This window comes from Dunckerocampus dactyliophorus, chromosome 21, assembly GCF_027744805.1.
Source record: "Dunckerocampus dactyliophorus isolate RoL2022-P2 chromosome 21, RoL_Ddac_1.1, whole genome shotgun sequence".
Classification (NCBI taxonomy): domain Eukaryota; kingdom Metazoa; phylum Chordata; class Actinopteri; order Syngnathiformes; family Syngnathidae; genus Dunckerocampus; species Dunckerocampus dactyliophorus.
The window spans coordinates 1,796,795-1,823,371 of NC_072839.1; the positions used below are offsets into that span (position 1 = coordinate 1,796,795).

The 26,577-nt window shown below is 44.0% G+C and overlaps 1 protein-coding gene across 2 annotated transcripts; it reads right to left on the bottom strand.

The window, feature by feature from the left end:
• Positions 1-1,244: 1,244 nt before the first annotated feature.
• On the bottom strand, positions 1,245-25,335 carry jcada (junctional cadherin 5 associated a). Of its 2 annotated transcripts, none has more exons than XM_054766011.1 (5): positions 25,142-25,335; positions 13,289-13,803; positions 10,116-11,021; positions 6,247-9,806; positions 1,245-4,430 (listed from the first exon to the last, which is right to left on the bottom strand). In XM_054766011.1, exons 2-5 carry the CDS (start codon positions 13,675-13,677, stop codon positions 4,396-4,398), a joined length of 4,890 nt encoding a protein of 1,629 aa, XP_054621986.1. In that variant the 5' UTR covers positions 13,678-13,803; positions 25,142-25,335; the 3' UTR covers positions 1,245-4,395. The 2 variants fall into 2 exon arrangements, with proteins under 2 accessions (XP_054621986.1, XP_054621987.1); XM_054766012.1 differs by lacking the exon at positions 25,142-25,335 and adding an exon at positions 17,662-17,679.
• Positions 25,336-26,577: the final 1,242 nt, after the last annotated feature.

The following is a 26,577-nucleotide window of genomic DNA, read 5'->3' on the forward strand; positions in this document are numbered from 1 at the left end:
AAATCAAAAAGGAGTGTGGCTTGTTAGCATTCTTGCTGCTTCCTTTGTGTACATTGTCTCATTACGGTCGTCACTTGTGTCCTGTTGTGGTCCTCCAATCAGCTCTCTCCTTCCAGGTGTGCCTTGTTGTCTCATTTGTGCCTTTAATTTGCTGGTTTTGTTGCGTTTCTTTTTTCGTGAAAGTCTTATTATTAAAAAAAATATAATAACACAACAACCCTCGTGTGGCTTCCTATTTAAAATGATGACGAATGCTGGGATCTGGACGCGTCCATGATTGTGTGGTTTATTTCGTATGGCCACTAGAGGGTGCCAAACCCTACATTTCTACAGCTTGGTTATAAATTCTAAATGATTCTCTCATTTTATCTAAAAAATAATGAATTCCATTATCTTGGTTGTTTAAAAATTACATCGAATATATTTAAATAAAAAGTGACGACGTGTGCTGCCCGCCTATCCATTACTTCCATCTTATTCTTGTTGAAAATGCAATGAATTTCATTCAAAGTGCGATGCTGCTATCTAGTGGACGAAGTTTGCGCTGCAGGTTGAAGTGTAATATAGTTCAGATAGAACCACGATAAACTACTAAAGATTACTGTATTGAAGATCATCACTCTTTTCAAGACACGTTCTGGGGAAAATATTTTTAGTTAAAATGCCAATTTTATTAAATTGCTAAAAATTATTTGGCCAAAATGGCTGCCGTACTTGTGGTCTGTTACGGTCAACAAAGTATGCTCCATATAGTTTGATATGTAAGATATACGTTAAATAGGAAGCCCGTTCGTGTGAATAAACGTCAAACATTGCACAAAAAACAAAACAAAAGTGTGCTAAGCGCTAGCATACAGTAGCTGCCCATAGCTACGGTTGTGGGGTCACTTGTTGCTAGGTAGAGTTGAGTTTACAAAGCGCACTTGTAACTTGCACGTTGTCCAATTAAAAAATTGGTTTATTCTAGCCACGCCCACTATGTTTTTTAAACGGCCAATCAAGGAAGTAAAAAAAAAAACATTAAAAAAAACACCATTACATTATGCTATTAAATTGTTGTTGTTTTTTTTAATTAAAACCAGCGCCATCTAGTGGAGCATACTGTGTTTCTCATGTAACCGACAACAACCTTCACTACACTTGAGTACAAATCCAACCCTGAGGCCGGCATAGTCACGTGCTGTCCTACTTAAATGAAGGATGAACGAAAGATAAAACGACACAAGGCAAACAAGTTTCATGCAAATACTTTTATTTATGAATATCCTGTAATACTGTACAATAACAGCACACACTTGTCTCTATTTGCGATCATTCTACATGATCTCTTTAAATGTAGACAAACATTGTGCCTTTTTAGAGTTAGTTCCCTTTTCACAATCTAAAAATACCATATTCTGCTTTAAATATTTTTTGGAAAATAAGATATACATTATATGAAATATAACGGTTTATTGGATAGACTATATATACTGTAGTACCAAATGCAAGAAATGCAAATACCTTGTGACTCGTGACGCATTTCATGCACCAAAAAAAGGGAGAACTAAATAAAAAAGAAGCTGTACATATGTTGTATGAAAATAGAAAATATCAAAGCAAGATGTGCACCAATTAGTCTACATGTTACAAAGAACTTGCAGTACAAAAGAGGAACACGGAGGTACAGGTACCGGGCCAAGAACAAGACGAGGACAGAGCTACCGTTTGAGCTTCCACGGATGAGCGCCTTTCAAAACCGCTTCCACGGAAACCTACAAACACACCAACAACGTCATGAATCCAAAAAAAATCGTCTGAAAAGCCTGGCGGGTGACAGGCACACGCTCAGCCCACGTCGCAGCTTGTCAATGTTGGCATGAAACCCAGTCAGTGATTATGTCCAATGCATAGCGTAAAAAGTTAGGTTTGGTATATTCCCAAATTTCTTGTATTGCTGTCATAAACGTAAAAGTCACTGGAAGCCAGGGGGGGTCCAAAGTTTACTGAAAAATCAAAGGACGTATGTCCCACCCAGATAGATTTATATATGCTGTATAAGGTGCCATGGGCCAATACAAACGGATGGCAAACACCCCCCAGGCCGCACTTTGGACATCCTTACTGTAAGCTGATTGCCAGTCATGCCCATCGTAAGCACCGATATGTCACTGAAGGTGTTTGGACAGGACGACAGGTCTCATCAATAACATACACAACATTGTTTCGTAGAGGAAGCAGTGCTGGGGCCACACTGGAAACATACATTTGTAGTATTGGGTTAAAATGCTCGAAAAGCTCACATTTTCCAAGAATTAAGCACAAGCAACACTTTCACATTAAAGTGAAACTATGAAACACCATTAAAAAAAAGTTCCAGACCCGACCGTGATAAACGAACTTCCGTAAAATAGGATTCCTTATTTATGAATGGAATATGTTTGTACTTGCATGGAAAGCCTGTTTACGAGCTCCTAAATGCTCTCTTTAACATTATGAGAGGCATCGAGACATGAAAATAAGACATAAACAAGACATCATTGTGTAAGTTCCTTGTTGTTCTTATTTACTTCCTGTTCTGTACACTACTTCCTGCTGTTGTGGCTACTTCTTCGCTTTAGCCTTTCTTCCTGGCTCTTCCAAATGCGTTGCTAACGGCGAAGTAGTCAATGATCACCCAATTTAAAAGTATTGAAAAAAGGATATATTTGGTTCCACTGCTGGGATCTTCTCATCAGAAAGAGCCCAGCATGGAAGAACACGGAGCATAGAAAGCAGTTGCTGCGCCCCTCTAGAAAGTGAAACTTAAGTTTGTGGGCCTTGGAAAAGGAGAGTGAAGATTGTGTGAAAGTGAGATCGTGTGTCTCCCAGTAATCTAGTAAACGTACGTGTTGCGCAACTCTGACTGTGCTAGGTGAGTGTTGTGTGTGTGTGTGTCCTGAAGGCCCCTACTACATACCATCATGTCTTTCAATGTGTCTTCCGAATGCCTTAGATTTGTATTTTACTTCATTTAGCCATGAAAATGCAAAAAAATGCTTAAATATACAAATATATAAATATACGACAAATAATAGGCCATGTTCAGCCACAAAACGGCATGATTTAGGAATTAGTATATTTTAGTGTTAATTAGTGTATTCTGTGTTTTCTAAAGTGTGGCCCAAACACTCCTCTGTCATCCTGCACCAAGCATTGTTAGCTTATAATTCAATATTATTATTATCATTATTATTATTATTATTATTGCCATTACTTTGTCTTTCTGAGCATTTTCACTCGAGGAAAAAAGAAAAAGATGATGCATGGGAGACACAAGTGAAATATGCCACACACGGCAGACCTTTCTTCAAAACAGCTACATGATCATTTCCTGCAGAAAAGCACTTCTGAAATCACAGACTAACAACGCCACAGTTAAACATAGACCTGCCTGAATGCCAAAATACAGAAACATATATTTGTAATGAGCCTTATAATGATGATTATAGCACGTGGCCTTTAGCCACGCTGGAGGTCAACACCCACGTCGCTAGAAATGAGATATTTCCAGGGTGTTCCCTACTCACTGACGTGACGCCAATCATCTCACACACTTGTACCGAAACGTAAAGCTTTAAAGTAGACGTTTGAATGAGACATACTACTGGAATCATAACAGTATATCCAAAAGCATGTGTACAATAACTATATTGCTGTTGAGTGAAACTATTAAAGACCACAGTGTTTCCCCTTGCAGGCTCTCTGAGTACATTCGCTATCACACGGGTAGAAGAATACAGAACAGAGGGTTCCGTTATTAGTCTAACACCCAAACACCACAATTTCAAAAATGTAGCATTTTCTGAACTGATATAAGAAAATATACATTTCTTAAACTGATATTCTTTTATACTCTGGATAAAACTTTATACTTCTTATTTACATTTGAAGGTTAATACTGATTGTAACGCAATAGTGTTGCCTTTTTGTTGGTAGTTTTCCTGTTACGTTTCTTTTTTTTGTTTGCTTGTTTTCAAAAGCAGAAGCACTTTTACATTCATAATTCAACACCGAGTCAGAAGCCCGAGTGCAGGAGGAACATGACGACATGCGCGGGGATCTTTCGAAGGAAGGCAGTTGACTTGGTGGAGCAAAGAAAAGTTGGGTGGGGGGCGGCTGGAAGCGAAAGACGAGATTGAGGAGGCTGGAAAGGCTCGGAGAACTGGCACCACCTTTCTTTTATTTGGCTGTAAAAATGCTCCCGCAGCACCTGGACGGTCAGATTAGTGAGGGGGTGATATGTCACAATTCCGCAAGGGTCACAGCCGAATAAGCCGTGGATGAGATGGAAGCCTCTTCTCTTTTATTTCTTCTTGGGAAAAGGTTGTTAAGTCGAGAGACTGATGTCCACGATGGCAAAGGCAGAGTCAGCGCTCACACGCGCTCCACTCGACTGGGGTCGTACGAGTCTGATGGCAAAGGAGAGGAAAGAACTGAAAGTGAATCAGGATTGTTACTTGGACGTGTGCCATTAAATCCTCACTTTCTTTAAAGGAAAAGTGCAGTCTTTTTTGGAATTTTGCTCATCATCCACAATTCTCTAAAGATATAAAAAAAAGGTAAAAAGAGGCAGCTAATTAACACACGTAATGGGACACACCTGTTCAGCCTAGAAAGGCTGCTATTAAAACACGTCCAAAAAGCTCCAACAAGGTTTAGTGGTTTTCTATCCATGCTGTGAGCATGTAGTAACAGCTACATTCATCATAACATGGAATACTTGCACTATTTTGGGATCGTCCTTCCTGGGTGCATTGATGTCACATAGCAACATAGAAAGGAACGCTACACCTAGCATCAAAAACAAAAACACAGCAGTGGCGGCAGCTCCAATATGTAGCGTTACCTTTGGCTAGTGTGTGGTGAAGCTAGTCACAAGCCGGCTAGTAGCTAGCCGGTGTGATGTGGCGAGGTGTCACTATGCCAGTAACGTAGTTCTTGGGCGTAACAATGTTAATAACAATAATAATAACAATGTCGGTAGCTTGGTTAATGTGCAGGTCACACCATGTGAATGGAACCTTGTTGCCACTTTTTGGACATTTTTCCAGAAGGCTTTATAGGCGGAATAGGTGCGTCCCATGACGTGAATTCTTAGCTATCTCTTTTGATCTCTTTTTATATCTTTAGAACGCACAGAAAAGAGACAGACGTGTGTTCATGTTTCACGTAAGAATTGTGGATGATGAGCAAAATTCCTACAAAAGTGCACTTTTCCCTTAAGTTCAGAGCTACTGTGTGCCGCCACCAGCTACAACATCCGTACGGCTTCCGCGGATCCAAAATGTCTGAAAATGAAAAAAGTTGGAACATGGGCTGAGGAAGGACCCATTATATTTTGGTGCAGATCAGAGTAAATGTGTTGATCTTTCATTTCGGTGCTTTTCCAAATGCAAAATGGGGTTCATCGTGATTAAATATTTGAATCGACCGACAGCCCTAAAAGTCACATAACATGTTGTAGTTTCGTTCTTGTCCCCATGTCGTTCACTGAAGGAAATCTAATCTAATGCTAATTCCTTTTACCAGGGGTGCTCATACTTTTTCAGCCTGCGAGCTACTAAGTCCCAAAGATCTCCATCCTACTAGAAAATATACATTTACTGTCTTTATAAAGATGAGTATTTATGTACATTGTACTTGTATATCGGGGTGCACGCACTTTTTCAGCATGAAAGTTATAAGACGAAAAACATATGTATAAAATCTACCCGGTATACTTTGAAACTACTAGACTGAATACTAATGATTAATATTTCACATTCACAGTTTCAAAGTTTACAGGTCATCAAAGTAGTTTATATCATCCACAAATAACTGGCAATTCAATTCATGGCAATACGGATAATTACACGCAATTCCTCAATGGTTGTGTACATAAGTAAGTGATATGTCATTCCAAATACTGTAGCTACGTAGCGTTGATTAGACACATACTTCATACACTATGTTACGTCCACGCATTTCTACAGTGGAGTTCATGACGCAACGCAAAGCCCTCAAACAATTCACTTTTTTTCTACTTAACTAGCCGCTACAAGTGAACGGATAATGTTTGTTATAGAGACATTATTTGCGCTCAGTTAGTTTATCGATAATCAGACGGTGAAAGCTGTTTGTCAGCCCGAAGTCATCCTGTCTGGGATTGTTCAGATGTGTCAATGTTGTAGCTGCTGAGGGTATGTAAGCATCACATGCCAAGATTGTTCATATCCTCCGACTCACCTGAGACCGTGTGCATCTCCTCATCCTCCATATTCAAGGGAGCAAAGGTCCCGGAGCTGAAGCTGAGCGGTAGGCTTATTTCTCTTTTGGGAACACTTCGAGGTTTAGGAAGCAGTGGAGGCTTCTGAAGCTTCATACGCCGTTTTGCTTTGGGCATCTTTTCTGCCTTACTGTCTGTCTGTCGGCCTTTCTGTGTGTCTGTATTCTCACATCTACTAACTTCTGCTGCATTCTGTTCATGTTCGCCTGTGTTGTCCACAACTTCAAGGTCTACTTTTTGTTCTGGCTCTTTTGCCTGTACTTCATCATCTTCTCTACCTCCTTCCTGTATTGCTTTTAGTGCACAAACATCATTAGCCTGTTCTACCTCCTTTGGTTTTCCATCTCCTTTGCATATATCTTCATCAGACTGACAGCGTTCTTGAAGGTCTACCATCTTGCTTTGTGTTTCACATAAATTTTCCTGTTCAACTGCAGAATCCACGTCCTGTGTTCTTTCATTCTGCTCTTTCAGACCTTCATCTTCTTGTTTCTCCTCAACCCGTGCCTCATCTTGAACAAATTTCTCCTGTCCACCTCCATCCATCTCCTCAGACTCACACTCTCGAACGGAATCGGACCCTTTCAGGCTGAGGCGTCTTATTCTCGACACCGAGTCCAGCTCTTTGAGGCGGGCCATTCTGTCTGTGGTTGACCTGCCCAGAGATGCAGTGGATGTGGAAGCAGAAGAGCAAAGCTTATCTTGCAGGGATTCGATTAGTTTGCTTGCTCCACCACAACCCTTCTTTTCTCCTCTGCACATCCTTACTGCTAGCTTTTCATCGGGGCTGATGGGTAGGGAGAGCGGAAGATTACTTGGTGGGAATTCAGGCAGATCCAGTACCACTACTGGCTGAGTGATGTCATCTTCATTGTGTTCACCATTGTGATTGTTGCTGTGCTTTTGTCGGGCATCTTCATTGTTGTCTTCCCCTGCTATTAATACTTTGACCTCTTCTGTCTCTGTCTCTTCTGCTTCCAGGACAACCAGCGTTCCCTCTTTGACTTGCTCAGGCTCCACAATCACATTCGGTTTGTCTTCACCTGAATCATTCACTTTCTCAGCTAAGGGTTCTGCATCATCACTGTTCTCCTCTGATATGCCGTCCGACACCCCCAAAGCCCCCACTGGAACGGTAATACCCAAAATTCTGGCTGCTCTCTGCTCAATTGATTCATTTTCTGGGATTCCCTGTGCACACTTAACTTCATACAAGGTACTGAGGTCCTCTGTAGGTAAAGCATTAGTTTTCTCATGAATCAATAAGGTCTCCAGATGCTTATCTGCCATTGTTGACTCGTTTGTATTTATTGGTTCGGAGAGCCGGTATTTCTCATTACCATGCTCCTCAAACATAAAGGGAACCTTGTTGGTCAGTCGGGTATCAAGTGGGGAACTTTTATTCTTGGATGATTTGCAGTTTTGCTTCTCGGTTCCAGAAATGTTCAAATTCAGCGGTTCCTTGCATTGTGGCATTTTGTCTAACGTGGCTTTTGTCTCAGTGTCCACTTCAGCTTGATGCTCTAGATCGGAACTGTCCTCTAGGCAGCTATTATTTTTAACAAGCGTTGTGCCGCTCTCACTCGAAAGCTGCACTGGCAGGTCCTTGTGATCAAGTGGAGATGGGACCAGTACTGAGCACTGACTTGTCTTCCCGTGACCACTAGGGGCTTCTGTGTAGACAGTTAGTCCAACATCCCTGAGCAATGACTCCTGAGGGACTGGAATATCCTGCCGATAGAGCCGGTTTGAATCACTGTGTTGAGGCAGGAAGGACAGAAGTTGTCTACCACCTGGGTTGGATATCGGCCATACCTTATCTGCTGAGGGTGTGTTGGATGGTGGTCTGGAGAAAGCCTTTTGCATGCTCATGGATTCCAAATCATTTGCAGGAGGAAAGGATCTCGATCTGACTTTGATAGCAGTTTTTTCCGAGAGTATGGGTGTAAGACCCATTGCCAATCTGCCTTTTTCGAGGCCAGCTGTGAACTGCGCTCCTTGTTTGCATCGGCTAATTATTTTCTTCATGCCATCTAGATCATCAACTGACCGACCCACATGGGGTCTCTTGCTGATTGTGTCTTGCATCTCCTTATTGATGCTCTCCAACTCACCAATGGCATCACACGGTCGTCGGTTTACAGGCTTTAGGAGAAATTGACCAAAGGCCACTTGTTCTGCACTCTCTGGAGGAGTGGAGTTGCTCCTTTTTGGAGATGATGGATTATTGTCTCTTTGATCCTGTTGATTAGATTGGGAGGATACATGTTCCACAGGTTTCGGTTGTTGCTGTGGTGTCGGGCTGTTGCTGAGACGGGAGAAGGCGCTGTTGCTGGAAGGTTGGAGGTCTTTCTGGCCAGCCATGGGATATCCATAAGAGGAACCATTGTCTGTCCCCACACCGCTGTCATTGGTTGTGTCCGAAGCAGAGTGGACAGGTTCCTGTCCCCCAGGTGGACTTTGGGATTCTGGACTTTTCACCACTGTCAAAGGTGAGCCAGTCTGGGTTTCTTGGTTACGGTATTGGTTTCCTGGCCAGGACCCAGCATAACACATCTCCCTGTCTTCACTGGCTTGTAGGGCCCAGGCATCTATAATCTCCTTCCTTAAAGGAGCCCTCTTGTAATTCCTCAGGGAGGAAGTGCTGCTGGTGTGAAAGTGTGAGTATTGGAGTCTGACGGGCATCTCGTTGACCGACTTGCTTCGCAGGCTGTGGGTCTCTTTGAGACCTACAGCAAAAGTTTCTGTATTGCTCACGGTCAGACTTCGTGTTGTGTCATTGTTGTTCTGATCTGCAGATGAATCTTTATTAAGGTTAGTTGGTGTGTGAAGGGGAACAGACACAAGGCAGAAGATGGTCTCACTCACTCTTCTCTTCGTACTGCGGTTATTCTCTGACCCTGATTCTGGGACAATTTTCTTCACTTGTGTAATGGTTTCTGCAAAGACCTGATCTAAACTGGACCCCTGGCGAGATGATGCTCTTCTTACTGGGGCCTGAAAGGCTGAAGATGGCGATGGAGGAGGACGTTGGTTTTTGGAATATGAGTTGCAGTTTTGGTCAGTTGCTGAGAAGTTATCGACAGTCTCTTTGTGCAAATTGCTGTGCCACCTCTTATTGTCATTGTCAAAGTCACATAAAGATGTCTGATTAACATCACTGGCCAGTTTGGCAGTGATAAACGCCCCCCCAGACGGGGGCAAAAAGGCACTGTTGCTGGAAGATGATTCTGACACGGGGTTGCTGGGAAGCTCATTGCGGATGTGGCGTATCTTGTCAGCGTCCGTCAGGGAGTTACCACCCAGGGCTGAGGAAATGTGCCGGATGCGGGGGTCATCAAAAGAGATATATTGAACCCTTCCACCAGGGCCCTGCGTAGTACACAAAGGATGGAGCTGCTTCTGGCCTGCCATACACCTCTCTCTGGGTGGCTCAGACCAAGAACCTGCTGGATGTCGGGAGATCCAGTGAGATCCATCTGGAGCCACATGTATATGCTGGTACACATCACCTCTGTACCTAAAAGTAAAACAACCCAGTTTTAGAAAGACTCGCACATGAATTCATTCACTGTCTACCTCTTAGCCTGTTCCGGGTTACAGGTGAGCTGAAGTCTATCACAGCTGACGTTGTGAAAAACACACAGTAGACTGTTCACCAGTCAGTCACAGAGTACGTACAGACTGAAAATGAAAGACCAACTTCATCTCAACGTTTGTTCCTCCACACAATAATCGCATGTCATTCATGCAGTCCCCAAATTGGAAAAATGTCATGAAATGATTGTCTTCTGACTAAAGCATTCATCTTAAAAATAAGACAATTTACCTGTAGTCAACTGCTATCTCACCATATCCCCGGCGGCCCCCAATAATCACAGGGGCTCTCTTGTATGATGGAGGGGGAATGTATCCTGGAGGTCCAGAGTCCTGTGCAAAATAGTCCAGTGGAGCGTCACCTGTCTGTGTGATGGGAAGAGGAGTCCTGTCCCTTGTTTGGGACATAACAGAGTCTCTCCCAGACAATACCTCACAGCTTCCCCTGATCTGCTGGTGCATCTCATAGGAGGGAGGTCTTGGGGGTCGGGTGAAACGGGGCTTTGGCGTTAATGATAACTGGTTGGCGCTTGCTGGCCTGCCATTCTCCGGCCAGCGGGGTGCCCTGTAAAGGTCATGGTGTGACAGCGGGTGACCATTGACACGTCGGTACAGTTCCTGACCACATGGGGTCATGTCCACATATTGCAGGCTCTCAGGCCGCAGCATCCTGGGCATAGAATGGGATTTAATTTTGGTCCTGGGGTGGACAACCATTCCCTCTGGTGTCCTGGCATGGAGCCACTGCTGCTCCTGTGCCCAGCGTTCACCCTCACTCTGCGACATCTGGCGGCTGAAACTGACGGTTGGACGCCACTCATCTGTCCCGAGGGTCTGGCACTTCCTCTCAGCTGCCATTCTCCATTGATTGAGCGCTGCTTCCCTCTCTTTGGCACGAGCCTGTACCTGGGCTGCCCAGCGCTGCCTCTCCTGGACTACCCTTTGCCGCTCCTCAGCGGACAACTCTTGACCTCTTGCTTGTTGAGGTCCCTCCGGTCTTTTGTATTCCCCATGTCCCCCTGCATGGGGCTCTCTAAGGTCGGCATAGTCCAGCAGCACAGTGAAGTCCTGGCCTCTCCTCCTCCAGAAGGACACGTCCTTGGACTGCATCTGTTGACCTCTGGTGCCATCACAGAACCTAAATGGAAAGACACGGTTAGACCATCAGAGTCAAAGCAGTCGTCCCTCGCAATATTGCGGTTCAATTATTGCTGTCTCGCTATATCACGGTTTTCCAGACATTAATTAATTAATAAATGATGGCTGTTTGGTAGACTTTGGTCTATTATTAGTCAAAGCACATTGAAATACAAGTGATATGTAGTATTCTGGTCACTAGGCGGCAGTAATGACACAAAAAGTTGATGAGACACGACCTTACAGGACATGACCTTAACACTCCATGAAGTCATGAATGAGCTATGGCATGTCCGACATGATAGAGTGAAAAAAAGTTATCCTCTGATTCCGTGTGGAAGTGTTAAATTATTGGCTTCTTAAGTTCAGAAGAAGTAAATTTGAGGTGTTCTGTTCAGCTCGTGAGCTTGCTAGCTAGAGTCTCGTGTCCCTGCAGCATAAAAGTGATCTAAACAATGAATAACAGGAGTGTAAAGGTGACTACAGGAGTGTTATTTCATGTCTACAGGGCTCTAATAATGTAAAAAAAAACACATATTTAGGAAGTCAGCTTTTCTATTCTCTAACTACAAAAATATTCCATTTATTAACACTGAATCGTAGAACGCGGTCGGCCTGGAACCAATTAACCGCTATAAATCAGGGACGACTGTACTTCAATGAAATATTTTTAAAAATAATTTGTGGCCATGGATAGTCAAAGCACAACATTAATGGTGTCTTCAGTACTACGTTTGGATCCAACCTCCACTAGATGGAGACAGATAACCACAAGAAAAGTCACTTAGGAAGGAAAAAATGAGGAAAATGTTACAAAATAAGGCATTGTGACTTCATCCCAATACACCTACAATATTACATACACGCTCATACACACAGCTTTTACACATAATGTATTATATTTCAAGAATTGGATGCGTGAGGGGATGTTTAAAGGAACACAGGGATTTCTCCGTGTAGTCTGATTGGATCTGTTTGCAAAGTGACTGACCAACACCATAAAAAAGATGCATGTACTGTGCACGCCGCCGCCAAGGCTGAGGCCATTGACCGCCCTTGACATTTCAATCTATGATCATCGCTGGTCAGATTCTTTCCAGGGGGAAAGGGGGGAAACAAGCCAATCAGCTCAATTAGTGGACATCACATGTAAGATGAGTTACCATCATTAGTCTAATTGTGTCTATGCATAATAGGAGTGCAAAGACGGGCCGGTTTCTTATCCAAACTAAAGCTGCCAGGGAAAAAGTGATTTGGATGAGCGGAGAAAAAGAATGAACAGACTGAAAATTGCAGCCCATAAATGTTGTAGCAATCCCCACATTCCCAGTGGCCAAAGCAGTGATATGAATATGCGGATTAGTTCTCTCAAAGAAATAATAAATACAATGCAAAATATTAAAACAGCCCGTGACTTTACTCAAGGACATTCTGATTATTTTCAGCGGCTGAAAGGAAAACAGGATTAGAAAAATGCCAAGCAGAATCTTCGGAGAGAAAAAAAAAAAATCTAACAAACCAATCTCATTGTTTGGGGCGTAGGAACAGCTGTATTGACTTTGTCTCAGTTACAGCACACTAGCTAGTGCAAATAGTCAAACTAAACACCCGTTAAAAAAAGACAAAAAACAGCCCAGCTGCCACCAGGCAACATCAAGAGATGTATCGCACCTACAATCTAACAGAGGGTCTCCATTGCATGACTCCAGAGTGAGCTAAATATAGCCCATCCGTCATATACATTATTGATTGCACCCTATATAATTGATGTATTATTGATGGTGTATGTACTTTATAATTAGGTAGAATTCTTGGGATTGAGTGGCAGTCGACCATATGTCGGGGGCTGCGTAAAAATGACATCTGTGTAACATTTGGCATGCTTAAATGGGGCACATACTGTAGGTTTGCCCTCGAGGTGTTTTGATTATGACTCTCAGGTCCAATGCGGCCCATTAGGATTCCAGCACACATTGTCTCACCTCCCCTGCCTTGCATTGGGGAAAGTTGGAGAGCTAAAATAAATGTCTAAAGACACAAGAGGGAAAAGCAAGAAGCAAGTGAGGGATGGTGCCATTTCAATTTGGTGAATCCAGACAGAACATATTGATCGGCTATTTAATGTCATGGATCTTTTCCATCAAAAGCACCAGTGCAAAGAATGTTTCTGTCATTATTCGATAAAGGGTAGGGACAACCGTAATTAGGACACTTGGCGGGACAATCAGTCAGCACTGTTCTCTCAGTGCAGCACAGACTGGATCTTACCCGCTGTCTGAGGTTAGCGAATCCCCATAAGAAGGGGTGTCAGCTTGACCCTGGCTCTCGCCTTCCTGCCTGGACTGGCTCCTGACCCTGGGTTCGACGTTGTTGTTGGGGCAAGCACTTCCAACCTCATAGGCTTGAGGGTGCCTGCTTCCACAGTTGCTCCCAAACGCCACCCTCGACCCTCGTTCGTATCCGTTCACTGCCCGGCTGCTGGGCCTGCTCCCCAAGCTCTCATGGTGTTTGCTGTAGGATGGAGGTGAGGACGAGGGTGCCTGGCGGGATGAAGATGAAGACGAAGACGCAGGGGTTGGGGTCGGGGTTGTGGAGGAGGCAGTATGCTTGGGTAGCTTGTATCCATGAGAGATGAGGAGGTCCTCCACGCTGTACATGTTCGCATTTGTTTATGCTGGTGTGTTTCCTTTCCCCCCTCTTTCTTTCTGTCTGTGGACGGTAGGTCGGGTGTCAAGGTGTGCAGCGGCAGGATCACCGTCACAACTGCTCAGCTGAGGCCATCACTGTGTAGAAAAGAAGGAGGAGGACATCAGGTGATGGTAAAACCATTACCCCCACTACCTGTTAAAAGATTTTCCCAGGGCCTTCCCATTAAACTACACATCCACGACTCGGGTGGACAAAAAGGCAAACAGACACCCTTCAGATGAACATGACTGTCAGTGAACAGCAGGATGCTCCTGGTTGTGCATAAAATAAAAAGTCCTTGCTATAACCACTGCTCATGTTTTACATCACTCAGGCAAACAAGGGATTGCATTCCTCTCTGCTCACATTCTCATCCTCACTTGCAGAGTCCCTTTTGCATCTCAAGTTTTTTCTATTCGGTCTGAAAGGACGAGCAACACTTTTTAAAAAAAGAAAAAAAAAACACTACAAACTGGAATTCCCCAAGAAATTGCGAGCGACTGCTGAGAAACGCGGTGACCGAGCTGAAATGCATTGAAGACTGTAACGCTGCTCAGAACATCACAGCCATCCCCAGATACCACGCAAGTATGCGAGCAGCAGAGTGGATGACAGTGGAAGAAAAGATGGAAGAATCTGATTGGATGTTTACGGTTCTGGAGTCCCATCATTGGTATACTGTTTATTAAGGCCATGAATTCACCGTTCAGGACGTTTACATCAACTTATTGCGGAATTGGCCAAGAAAAACAGAATCTACTGTTAAATGTGCTCATTTGTGGCAGCATGTCATCACAAACTAAACATGTTGATACGACGACGTGAAACACCAGCAAAAGTAGGCGGGAAAACACTCCTTTCAGAGCGTGAATAGAATTATTCACTAACACAAAAAACACACTCTGTGCTGGTAAAATAAGTGTAAAAGGTAAAAAAATAACATGGAAAAAGCAGAATTTTGAAAAAAATAATACACAACTTGGTTTAAAAAAATCAATAAAATGGATTTCATAGGGCCCTGTTATTGTCAAAATAGCTGGCAACACAAGTGAGTACCAATATAATTGTGTCCTGCGTAAAGTCAACCATCGTGGTCGGGGTGTCATGGTCTGGGGGCTGCATGAGTACTGCCAACACTGTGGAGCTGCGGTTAACTGAGGGACACATTCATTTCAACATGTATTGTGACATTCTGAAACAGTTTTCCTAACATGATAAGGAGCCCAAACACACCTCCAAGATAACGACTGCCTTGCTAAGAAAACCGAACATGACCACATGGCCAAGTATGTCTCCCTGAACCCAACCGGGCACCTTTGGGGCATCATCAAGTGGAACGTGAAGAAGTGGAAGAGGTTTCCAGCAACCACCTGCGCAGCGCTTCTAAATTCTATGCCCAAGAGGGTTAAGGCAGTGCTAGGTAACAGTGTGCCCACATTAAATATTGACACTTTGGACATGTTCACTGTGAGGCGTACTTACTTGTGTTGCCAGCTGTCTAATCTGAAAAGAACATAAGTCAGTGTTGCACCGCAAAAGAAAGCCTGGCAAATATCAAGTGACAAAACAAGTAACATTGAGGGTAAATTGCATCGGTGCGCACCAATGTGATTGAGGAGGCTTTGAGCTGATGCCGTGACATCAGTGGAACAAGTTATAGGATTCCATGAGGGTTTGGGTTAAGAAAAATAATTCTTGGCCAGTATTGGACATACTCATACTATAAAACATGCGGAAGAGTAATATATTTGCGGGTGCACAAGAGCAATCACACAAAAATACACCAAAACTATATATAACCATCAAGAAGAGTCAAACTGATGATACCAAGGGTGCATCTGATCATGATGTAACACCCTTGATGAAGTCATACTTGCTGCCCCGTCAACAGGACAGCTGCTGCTGCAGCCCAGTGACTCCAGACTCTCCACTGGAGCAGACTGCCAATTGTGGCTTGTCCTTAATAAGAAATGGCATTCAGCAACAGCAGTACGGGACCCGCTGCCAGAATCAAATGCACTTCAGACAGTTTAAAAGCCAATCGCACAATGATTGTTGAACGGCTTGGGCCAAATTGCTCGTTTTCGGTTTGACAAACAGATGGCTGACGCAGCCTCGCCAAAATGTGTTCATCTGCAACAGATTCGCATTTGTTTTGCTTCTTAGGATTTGTTTTGTCACGATAATCCCACAGACATGAAAACCAAGCATTTATCATAAAACAGCCTTGACTCGGGGGGGCAGCGTCACGCCCCTCGCTGTACCCAATTGTTTCTTCTCTGCTCCTTCTACCTGAACCTCAGCAGAGCCCACTAGTAGGTGATTAACAGGATCCAAGAGCGTGAAATGCCACTCTCTTTGTAGGTCTGGGTCCTTAATAAGATTATCTTTATCATTTAAAACCTTAAACCTGTTAGCTTTGGAGGATTGACTCTTGGCTCTTACCCAGTTAATACTTTAGTTAAGTTTCACTCTTTCCAATTTGCGTAATCTCCTCTCGGAGAGGCTAGCTGGGACGGGTCTACTGGAGGTTTTTTTTTTTTTTTTAAGAACAATGTCAAGACGATGACACAAACTAGCATGTGATTTTGCTTATTTGCCTGATAAACTAAACAGGAAGTGTCATTTTTTTCAGTTCTATGACAATGCTTCACAGATCACGATAGAGCTGCAACACTTAATCAATGATTAATCACCTATCCAATTCCTCGACAACTACTTTGGTATTCGATTAATCGTGCGGTGATTTAAAAATGTAAATATCCTCAATCTCAGACTTTAGCCTCTCAAATGTGAATTTTTAAAAATGTCCTTAGCCAAAATCACCCCTGTGACAGTATCACCATCATACGGCTGGACACACTTTGTGTTTGTGTTCATTAAACAGCCACACACAAATAGTGTTTCGAGGACAGGACATCATTACTACAATGACAACAAGAGAGCACAAATATTCATTTCTTCATACTATGTAACCCATGAACGTCACACCCACTTGTAGCTTCCCCGTGAGACAAAAATGAGCTCAGAACTAACCGCATTGCTTGTTTGTATTAAAAACAAAATGTCATTGTGGTAAAAAGTTACAATTGGAGTCCAAAGACTCAAGTTATCCGGCTAGGCAAAGCGTCTAAACAAACAGCAATAGGTTTGATAAAGGAGTGATCAAACACGCTGGCATGGATTGGCATAGCCTGTGTCAAGCTGTCAAACAAAAGCCGCTGGTTTTACAGAGTAGTTTTGATTCTCGCTGCAATACGGGACAAAGTGTGTCCCTTGTCGGCTCAATACGGCTGTTGGCATCGTTTTTTGTGATCAGCTTTGAAAGGCATTTATCAGCATACGGCGATTACGTGTTTTTTTGTTTCAGAAATTGTCCGATAGTGATCGGCGGCCGATGGATCGGAGCATCCCTAGTTCATATTGAGTTGGTCCGTCTATGGCCTAACCAATTGCACGATTAATTGAAACCACAAGCTTCAGATTAATCAACCAAGAAAACAATGGTTAGTTTACTACAAGTGAGACAAATACAAAAATAGCACCGCATGGAAAAATTCCAGAGCTGAGATCATGTTTCATTAAGTTAAGGTCAATGCCAACTTTCCTTCATTTTCAATGTCAAATGATCAGATCAGATGTCATATGTAAATGAGCTAATTAGAAGCATGTCAACTTCCATTTATGGCGGGTTATGGGAATTAGGCTAATGCACGACTACGTAAATACACTGAGATTTTTCTGTGTATGCTTCAAAAAACTTGCATTGATGATTAGACACAGGTCTCCCAAACATCCCACAGCGTAAGAGCGGAACATATCAAACTCTGAGATCAGTGTGATTGCTATCAGTAGTCCTTACTTCCAAAAAGCCAAAGGCTTAATTAAATTAGACTCGGGTCAAGGACTGCGCTCTATAATATGATAATATTTCATATGAGAATCCACCTTACCTTGCGATAAAATGGCATTTGCATATAAACCTGTTTTAAGTGAACATCCATATGCTGTCTGATCCAACGTAATCCTTAATCTGAGGCAATTGCTCTTGGTGTCACCAGTAAACGAGGATTATCTCCATCATCAGTTAAAGTGAGGATTTCCTCCTGTAAAGTGATCTGCCCTCATGCAGCCCCCGCCCCCACTGCTCCTTCTTTCCCGTGACAAGCTGCATTTAAATACTGCTAATGCTGTTACGCAATGGAATTACTCATTTTTATATCAAATAAAACCTTGGACTGAAGGAACGCTGTGCAACAATGGCCGACATTCATCCCCCATGACACAAAAACATTGTGTTCCGTGACAATACCCTCTTGTGTGAAAAGGCACGAGCATTGTGCTTACTATATGGCAAAGTGCAGATCGTCAGTATTTTTGTTGACATTGCTCACTCAGAAGGCGGAGCGGGGGGTGGGGGGTGAATGAAATAGTTTATATGGATAACATACACTGCCTAGTGAGCTAAAAATAAATGGAACCACATGAGGGCTGGCATTTCCCCACAGACGACCCTCGCACCGCCCCCGTGCGTTCTCTTCTCATCAACCGCTTCATTTTCACTCACCATGCAGTCAAAGAGACAGCTACTTTTGAGGTCATACCGACGTGTGTCAAGGCCGGGGTTGGTTTGCTTAAAAAAAATACAAATACAACAATCATGAGCATTTTTAGCTGTGAAATGAAGGTGCACACATGGCTGGCTGCTGCGGCATGACGGTTTGCAGGTTGACAGTTTGGTGTCACCTCCTTATTTATGGCCAAACTCAGATGAGGGATGGCGCTGAGGGACACCCTGGGTGGCACACAATACTGGTTAACAACATTGCAGGGGTTGAAGCCTGAAATTAAAAAACTGTGAGCGAGCGGTTGTGATTGTCTATGAAAACATATGTCTGCTCTGTGGTCCAAACAAACTGAGTAAGAGTGATTTATGATGCCGTGAAGAAGACATGGACGTGATTCAATAGTACAACACACCCCAAACAGAACAGAGTCTTCAGCACACAAAGAAAGGTCACACACCCACCCAAAAAGATGATCATCCTGTTTACTAAAAATATTCCGCACGAGCCGCTCCTCTCCACATTGTTCCCAGTCTCCTTGGATCTATGAAGAGGGACCCGAGCTGGGTGTGTACTGGGCTGGTCTTTGGCCTGCATCTGTTTGGACTGTGCATGCACAGGCCTTTCTCCGGGACGACAGCCCATCACATTCAGCAAACAGCAAAGGTCTGCAGATTGTTTATCTTTGTGACATCACCTTGTCCATTGAATGGCCCGTCTTGCTTCCTGAGGAAGTGCTCCGCTGTGGGGACGGAGGTGCGCCGGCTGTGTCCCAAATGTTTCCAATCAGCCTCTCTGCAGGCTTCTGTTTGTACAGTGAAAACATGTCAGAGGCCTGTTTTTGACAGGGGCCTGACGAATAAACAGCCGGGCAGATACTTTACACACGCTGACCTCCACTTCAGGTGGGTACTAACTCAGCTGCATTAAGTGTTGACATATCATCTGGCCGGTACCCAAAATCTATTAGAAAAAACCTCCTGGGTCAGGAGACACACGTCTATAATTTAACCTGTTACACTAATGAAAAACGTTCTCTTGAATAGGTCTATAAATTACAAAGTGAACAGCTGTTCAACCTGGAAATTGCAGTTCCCTTTGAACGTTAGACAAATACTGTAAAAAACTGAGGATTCTAGCAGTAGTTCATACATCCCAGCATATGTCTGCAATTGGATAGCTTCACACCTATAGTTTGCTTTCTCTGGTTGGAATAATTGCTGGGTTTAATTTTTATTTCCCCCTGGTTTTGCTCCTGTTTGCATGATAAAAAAAATCCAAACAAGCCAACATGCGCCACAACAAACCATGTGAGATCACGTTCTTCTCTTACTGGTCAGGTTAGGTGTACACTAGCGTGTAAAATGGTCATGAGCTTTGGGGAAAGACCAAAAGCACAAAATCGTGGGTACAGGCGGCCAAAATGAGTTTTCTCTGGCATCTGGTCCAGATGCCTCCTGGACGTCTCTGTGAGGAGGTGTTCAGGGCTCATGCGATCTGTAGAACGCCTCGGGGAAGACCCAGGACATGTTGGAGAGACCATGTCTCTCAGCTTGCTTGGGAAGGATCGGGTGGACAAAAGTAGCCGGGGAGAGGGAAGTCCTGGCTTCCCTGCTTCGGCTGCTGCCCCAGCAACCCGACCTGGATAAGCGGTAGAAGATTGATGGATGGCGTAGCAAAAAATCGGCATACCGTACTATCAGTGGAAAGTAAATGACCCAACTCCGTCCTGGAGGCTCGCAGAAAAACGATGTTTCAACATCCAACCATTCTGAAATCTCGAGGAAAAGAATCATTGAGAAATTCAACCTAAACCGACAAGCTCCTGTGAATAAGTGAAGTGTGACATGAACTCAAGAAAATCAGCTAGAGTCGAGTTGATTAAGCGTCGTCTATGATCTTTTCAGCCTCTTCAAGTTGAGGCAGGCTAAAGTACAAAAGAACTTGACAAGTACAGCATTTCCATCCAGTGACTGAGTTCACAACCACTGGGAAATGACAATGCCATCACGCACTGTTGAAACGTTTAGCGTGGCATGTTTTGTTGCATAAAAACCGTGTGCACGCATTCACACAATGATGAGCAATAAGACGAGCATTACACAACAGAGCACGCCGCCACGCTGCAAACCAACGTGCTTCCGCTTGCATGTTGGCTTTCCTTGCCCTGCGCATTGTTAGTCAATTAGCTCACGCAGAATGGTTGGCCAAAAGATATATACTTTAATTATTTTGTTAATCACACCCCACGGCAACAGTTGTGCTGCCCCAGCTCATGCGTGGGCTGCTTAAATATCCCCCCCGCTCACCCCCAACGCTGCTTCAGTTCAGAACTTATTTCAGTCGGACTCCGCTGGCAGCAAAATTAAAGAAGGGACAGTTGTTTCTTTTATTATTATTATTTTTTAACTCCACCGACACATCACAGTGCACAGTATTACGATCTGGTCCTGATTCAGCCAAGTCACTGCCCTCCCAGCTTAATGCATGACTGCTGTGTGACGCCGTCCAACAACCGCTAATGTATCAATGAACTAATTTTACATTGCTGACCTCATCAGCCTCGTTTGACGCCATGACATTTTCTTCCACTGAATGCGCTCACGTGTTAAGGAATATTCAGGGCTGTGCATTTGTTCCACGGCCGGCATTTTTAATGGGGTGGGGGATAAAGGCAAGGTCATTAGGCACGCTAATCCACGGACACGCTGTTCTGCTGCACAGTAAGCTTCACCTGCACTTAGCTATTCCCAATCCATGCTGTCTTAATTAGTGTCTGTCAAGATCCGGGGGCTTGCTGGAGATGACAGTGGCCATGGTTTATCAGCACAAAGCACGCTGATCAAAGAGTTAGCATGCGATGGCTTCTTTTCTAATCACATTCGGACTCTGCGTGGCGTGTACTCGGTGTTGTGGAGCGCTAAGATGAAAAACAAACAGCTTCGCTTGACTAATTTATTTTAAAAAATGACAGCAGAGTAATCCCTCTTCACTTCGCGCTTCAAATTTCACAGCTACACTCCATCAGAGTTTTTTCAAAAATATGTTGAATATGGCCTACTTTACGTACATTTTGCCCAAGTTAAGCATTTTCAAGTGTAAAAATGGCCAAATGAAGTAAAATCCAAGTATGAGGCATTCAGAAGACGTGTTGTGACATGTAGTATTGTGTACTGGTCACGCGGTGTGAGTAACGTTACTGTAATGTTCGGGGAGAAGCACAAGCATCAGACTTGATCGCCAGAACAACCGGCTTTTATTGCAAGTTTACTGATGCAGTACGCACATCACGCCAAGTGGAAACTCAACTCTGAACCCCGGAGGTCACTTCCTGTCCACCGCCCACTCGGCTCCCCTAGCACTGGAACACATTTACAGCAAAACACCCGAGCATGAGTTTACATGACTGTCTTATTTATAGGGGTGTCACAAGATCTCACTAGATTACTACGTGACAAGAGTTCTCGTTCAGAAAAAAAAAATGTCTCATGGTCGCGAGGCCTGCGACAATAATAAATGAATGATTTAATCACACAATAAATGAAAATGAACTCTATAAATTTGCCAGCTTCCATATACCGCCATGTGCATGCGCGTCTGTTTTCCTCGTCTTCCGCCTCCAAACAGGCTCGAAAAGGGTTCACTCTGTGCATTGGTTTGGGCGCCTTCGTGTGTTTGTTCCACAGAACAACGGCATGAATAGAGTGAGCCCTTTTGTCAGTCATACAGTCTCTTAGTCTCGGTGGGTGGCGGCAGGGCTGGAGTGCAGGAAAGTGTAACGTAGTAGAAACTAAATTAGGAGATTGCAGTATATTGCCATGTACTTTTTATATTATTTAGTTGTACTTTTCTGAAAAGTAATGTTAAAATCTCATCTTGTCTCGTTCTTGTAGACCCAGCCTTGTGTATCGTGACAATGTCTACTATATTGAGTAATGCCAGTGCAAAGGTGATTATAAGGGGTGTTATTTCAGAGTGCAGCGTGCTCTAATAATGCACAAAAAACATGTTTCGTGGGTCGTAAACAGGTTTTCTATGCTCGAACTACAAACATATTCAATTTATAAATAAGGAATCCTACTTTGTGGAAATTCACTTATCACTGTAAGTCTGGAACCAGTTAACCACGATAAACAAGGGATGACTGTAATCCAATACTTGTTGTTTTGCTTCATGGATGACTAAGAATGTTAAGAAATGTTCACATTTGGGAGGCTGAAGTCAGAGGATGTTTACATTTTTATGATGTCAGAGTTCCACTTCTGAGATTTTCTGTTAAGTTTGGAACTTATTTTTCGCAAAAATGTTGGTTGTTTTACAAATGACACGACTTTAGGAGATTCTACTGTGTGTTACTTCGGCGGGGTGGAGGCATAAAGATAATCTAGACCATTTTTAGCACAATTCCCAACTTCCTTGCAAAATGTCTCACATTTTAAAAATCTTTGCGTGTTAGCCCGCTCAAGATGGTTGAACAGACAGCACTGCATCAGGAGCTTGGTGCATAAATTTGAATGTGAACCAGATAACAGGTGGGATGAAAGGATTCTCCCACACTCATGAGGCATGGCTGTGGAAAACTGTGATGTAAACAAGTGGAAACAAATATTAAGGGTTATCTCACACGAGCTTGACTGCCACATTGGAATCAATTGGCATTAAGGAAGCGGCAGATGGACCAAACATGTGGCCGGAATCCAATCGGAACAGAACAATATAGACACCAAACGTTTCACATTTCATGCCGCTGCTCTGTCTTCTCACTCTCAAGAGACACACTGGCAGATGTCAGTCGCTTTCACATCTTTCTGCTCGGCTTCATCTATCAGCCTCGTCCTGCCTGCCTGCCTGCCTGCCTGCGTCACCTCCACTCTGACATCACATGTGACATCAGACAGGAGCTCCGAGGGGATCCCTGTAGCTAGGCAAACATCCGATGACTTTCAAAAAGGCCTCAGCTTCAGCTAGCCAATGGCCAGACTCGCTTCCTTGGTGCGCTTGGCCTTGAAATAACGCTGAAGACAGACAGACTGAGCGAGCGTAGAGTCGAGGACGATCTGTTCAATCAACCGAGGCAGAGCATAATCTGAGAAAAGGCGACGTTTAGCTCAGGGATAGCACTCACTGCCTTGCAGAAAGCGGTGAAGTTCGCCCACCCCGCACTTATTGCTGGCTTCATTTTGGCCCACTCATAAAAGTTTGACTCACTCTGGAGCTGTGAAGGGCCCCTCCAAATACGCTGAGCAAACCTTTCCTTCCTTGCTGGAAGGAATTAATGAGCTGCTTCCTTCTTATTACCCCCTCCTCCCCAATCACAGCATACCTAACCCCCTGCGGGCATCACACGCCAGCCCAGGAACAGGGACGTGTGAAAGACCTACCTCGTAAGCACACTTATTTCTTTTTACCTTTTAGCTAGTCTTCGAAAACATTTGCTGACATTTACTAAATAGCTTTTAATGCGTGCTCACTGAGCTATGAAAGGTCAAAAACCAACAGACATTGCTCCGGGGCAATACCATAAATACTATATAAACAACACTACTGAAAATAATAATCAGACCCGAGGACACAGCTGACCAACCAGGGAGAGACATTTGCAAGGACATAACTGGACACTTGACCTATAGGGATGCTTTTCTGCACAGATATACACTAGGATTAAACATCTTGACTGTGCAATGCACCGTCTAGAGGTCCCAGACAATTTATGTGTGAGACCTTCTCAAACTGAAACCATTAAGCACTTGCAAACACAGTAACATCATTTCCAGTCCAGGTAAAGAGCGAGACAAAGCTCCATCGCACTGACAAGAATTGGCTATGAAATGGAACCACAGTGTAAAATGCATTCAAATTTAAAGAGTACATGTGGAGACAGACGCGTGAGCGAGAAGGTCATCAATGTCAGCATGGCTTGCAGGTGAGACAAAGTGACAACATGCGGGCATCAAAGCGACCATTTGTCAACAGCGACGCTCCATTGCTTCCATTTGGGGCTCCTGAGTGTGCCGGCACTCAGAGATGCACACACTGTTTTCATGTTATGAAATAAAATGTCAGGCTTGTCTCATGTTTGTATATTTCTGCCAAACTCCCTTCAACGGCACGCTACTTTGATGTCAATTGCTGCCCAGTTCAAATGCATCACATGCTTGGAGTAGATTGTAAACATTAAACTAATGAGTGGTGTCCTTGGATGAATTCGGCATAGACGTGACCCACCACACTGGAACTGATGGCACAGTATGATCACTCTCATGCCGCCCACCCACTGTGGGTGAAACATCACTTAGGAAGGGGCGATGCAATTATACAACTTCTACGGGAATATCTCTTTGGGGAGGCGTTCATTTACGGCAGGAATTGCGTTATTGTAAAGAGGCGAATTTCGTCTGATACTGTGCACGTCATTTCATAAGAGCTAGGACGCTGACAATTGCGTAATTTTTGGATGGAGTTTGGCCTCTCCTCCACAGAACACGAAGAGCTAACGCTAGCCCGGCTAGCTCCATCAGCAATCTGTAACCTTCAGCTGATGGGAAAAGAGCAAACAAAATGCCACCCGTCACTCAAGTAAAAAAATAAAAAATAAACAAATAATAAGCAACGTCGTCCTCGTCCTTATTCGCCGTAAAATGACGAGCGTGGAAAGTGACACAACGGAATCTTCCCCCGCATCCAACGGACCGGAGAGGCAGACGCAGCCGGACAGGAGCGCACGAAGGCGGCTGGATGGAAGTTGAGGGGACCGCTGGAATTGTTAACTGACGCGCGGGCGAGACTCTGCGCTCACCGAGGAAGGAACCGTGAGATATTACATAAACAAAACAGCACAATGTACGAGAGGAGACACTTTTTTTCTTACCTGACAAACATGTCGTGTTGCCCAGCTCTCATCCCTGCCGCTGCTCTGGACGGACTGAGCGAGCTCGGATGTGCGGAGGGAACAGCCCCCTCACGACGGAGCACCGAGGGAGCATCCCGCCTCCGCTCCAGTGGGCAGGCAGCTGGATGCAGCAGCGCCCAGCATTGAGGTCACCGCGCACTTAGCATTTCACCTCATCCACGCATATTATCTCCTTTGCACCATTTCCAACTGCTATGGAGATCGATTTACAGCACGTCTGATAAATTATTACCATCCGGCAGCGGTTAATGAATAATTAACCTCCACACATCCTTGACCACCAAGCAACAATAGGAACACTTGCACAATATAAAACATTTTAAGATAAAGTGACACACACATATGTGCACAAACACGTTTTAGAAACCTAAAAAATGCATTGCAATGCAAACCTCAACATAAACATTACAATAATATCCTTACAATGTCTATTTTACATAAAGCACTTGTATTGGATGTCATTAGCTTCTGATGGTGTACGCAGTGTAATCCATTATGTGTTATCCACCATGTTATCCATATTTTCTATACAGGTTGTCCTAATTGGGGTCACAGGTGAGTGGAGCAGGCCGTCCAGTCCAATAAGCCGAGGGTTGGTGGTTCGAACGCCACTTCCTCCATCCCAGTCTTTGTTGTCCTCCAGCTGAGGGTTAAATAGCGGACCAGCCTCAACGGCACAGCTGGCAGAAAAGGAGATTACTCCCAAGGGCGAAGGAAGGCAAGGAGGGCTGAAGACGGAGGTGTTGGTCCACTGAAAACCAAGACACTTGCTGGGCTGACCAGTACCAGTCATCTCAAGATGTAGCCTCAGCGTGGTGGCAAACACTTTTTCCACATTCTTGGTGGTGACTTTAGTGTGGCCGAGCTGGCATTCATGTTTGTATTTTTGTCAGCGGAGCAAATAATGCTCTCAGTTAATCATATCCATAAAGTCACATCTCGATTGGACGGCGTACGTGACGTACACTGTCCGACGACCTCACACTTCCAAACCAGCATGACGTCTTCTGAGTCACACACACTCGTGGGACTTTAGGAATCATTGGACAGATGTTTTAGCAGCCAAGATGTAACGAAGAAGATAGAAATAATGTAAAACACCAGGTATGATGTCACCAAATGCGACCGTAACCAGTTGGTTACCAGCAAAGGTTCGCAAAACCCAACAGAAACCCGAGAGAAAATCAAAATGTAAGCCCAGAAGTGTGAATTCAGAAGTTAAACACACCTGGACCTTTTCAACAAAGGGGTCGTGTCCCTCTTTACACTTTGGTAAAGTCGTCAGAAACGGCACCTTCTTCTCAGCACATCTCTGGGACCATTTTTGATGACTTTATGCAATTTATATACTCTTCCTAACATCTCAACTGGACAAAAAAATTCTACCATAAAAA

Coding starts and splice junctions, on each gene's coding strand:
- jcada (XM_054766011.1), bottom strand. CDS start 13,677: ATGTACAGCGTGGAGGACCTCCTCATCTCTCATGGATACAAGCTACCC. Junction 11,022..13,288: donor TCGCTAACCTCAGACAGCGG/GTAAGATCCAGT, acceptor CTTTCCATTTAG/GTTCTGTGATGGCACCAGAG. Junction 9,807..10,115: donor GAGATAGCAGTTGACTACAG/GTAAATTGTCTT, acceptor TTTTACTTTTAG/GTACAGAGGTGATGTGTACC.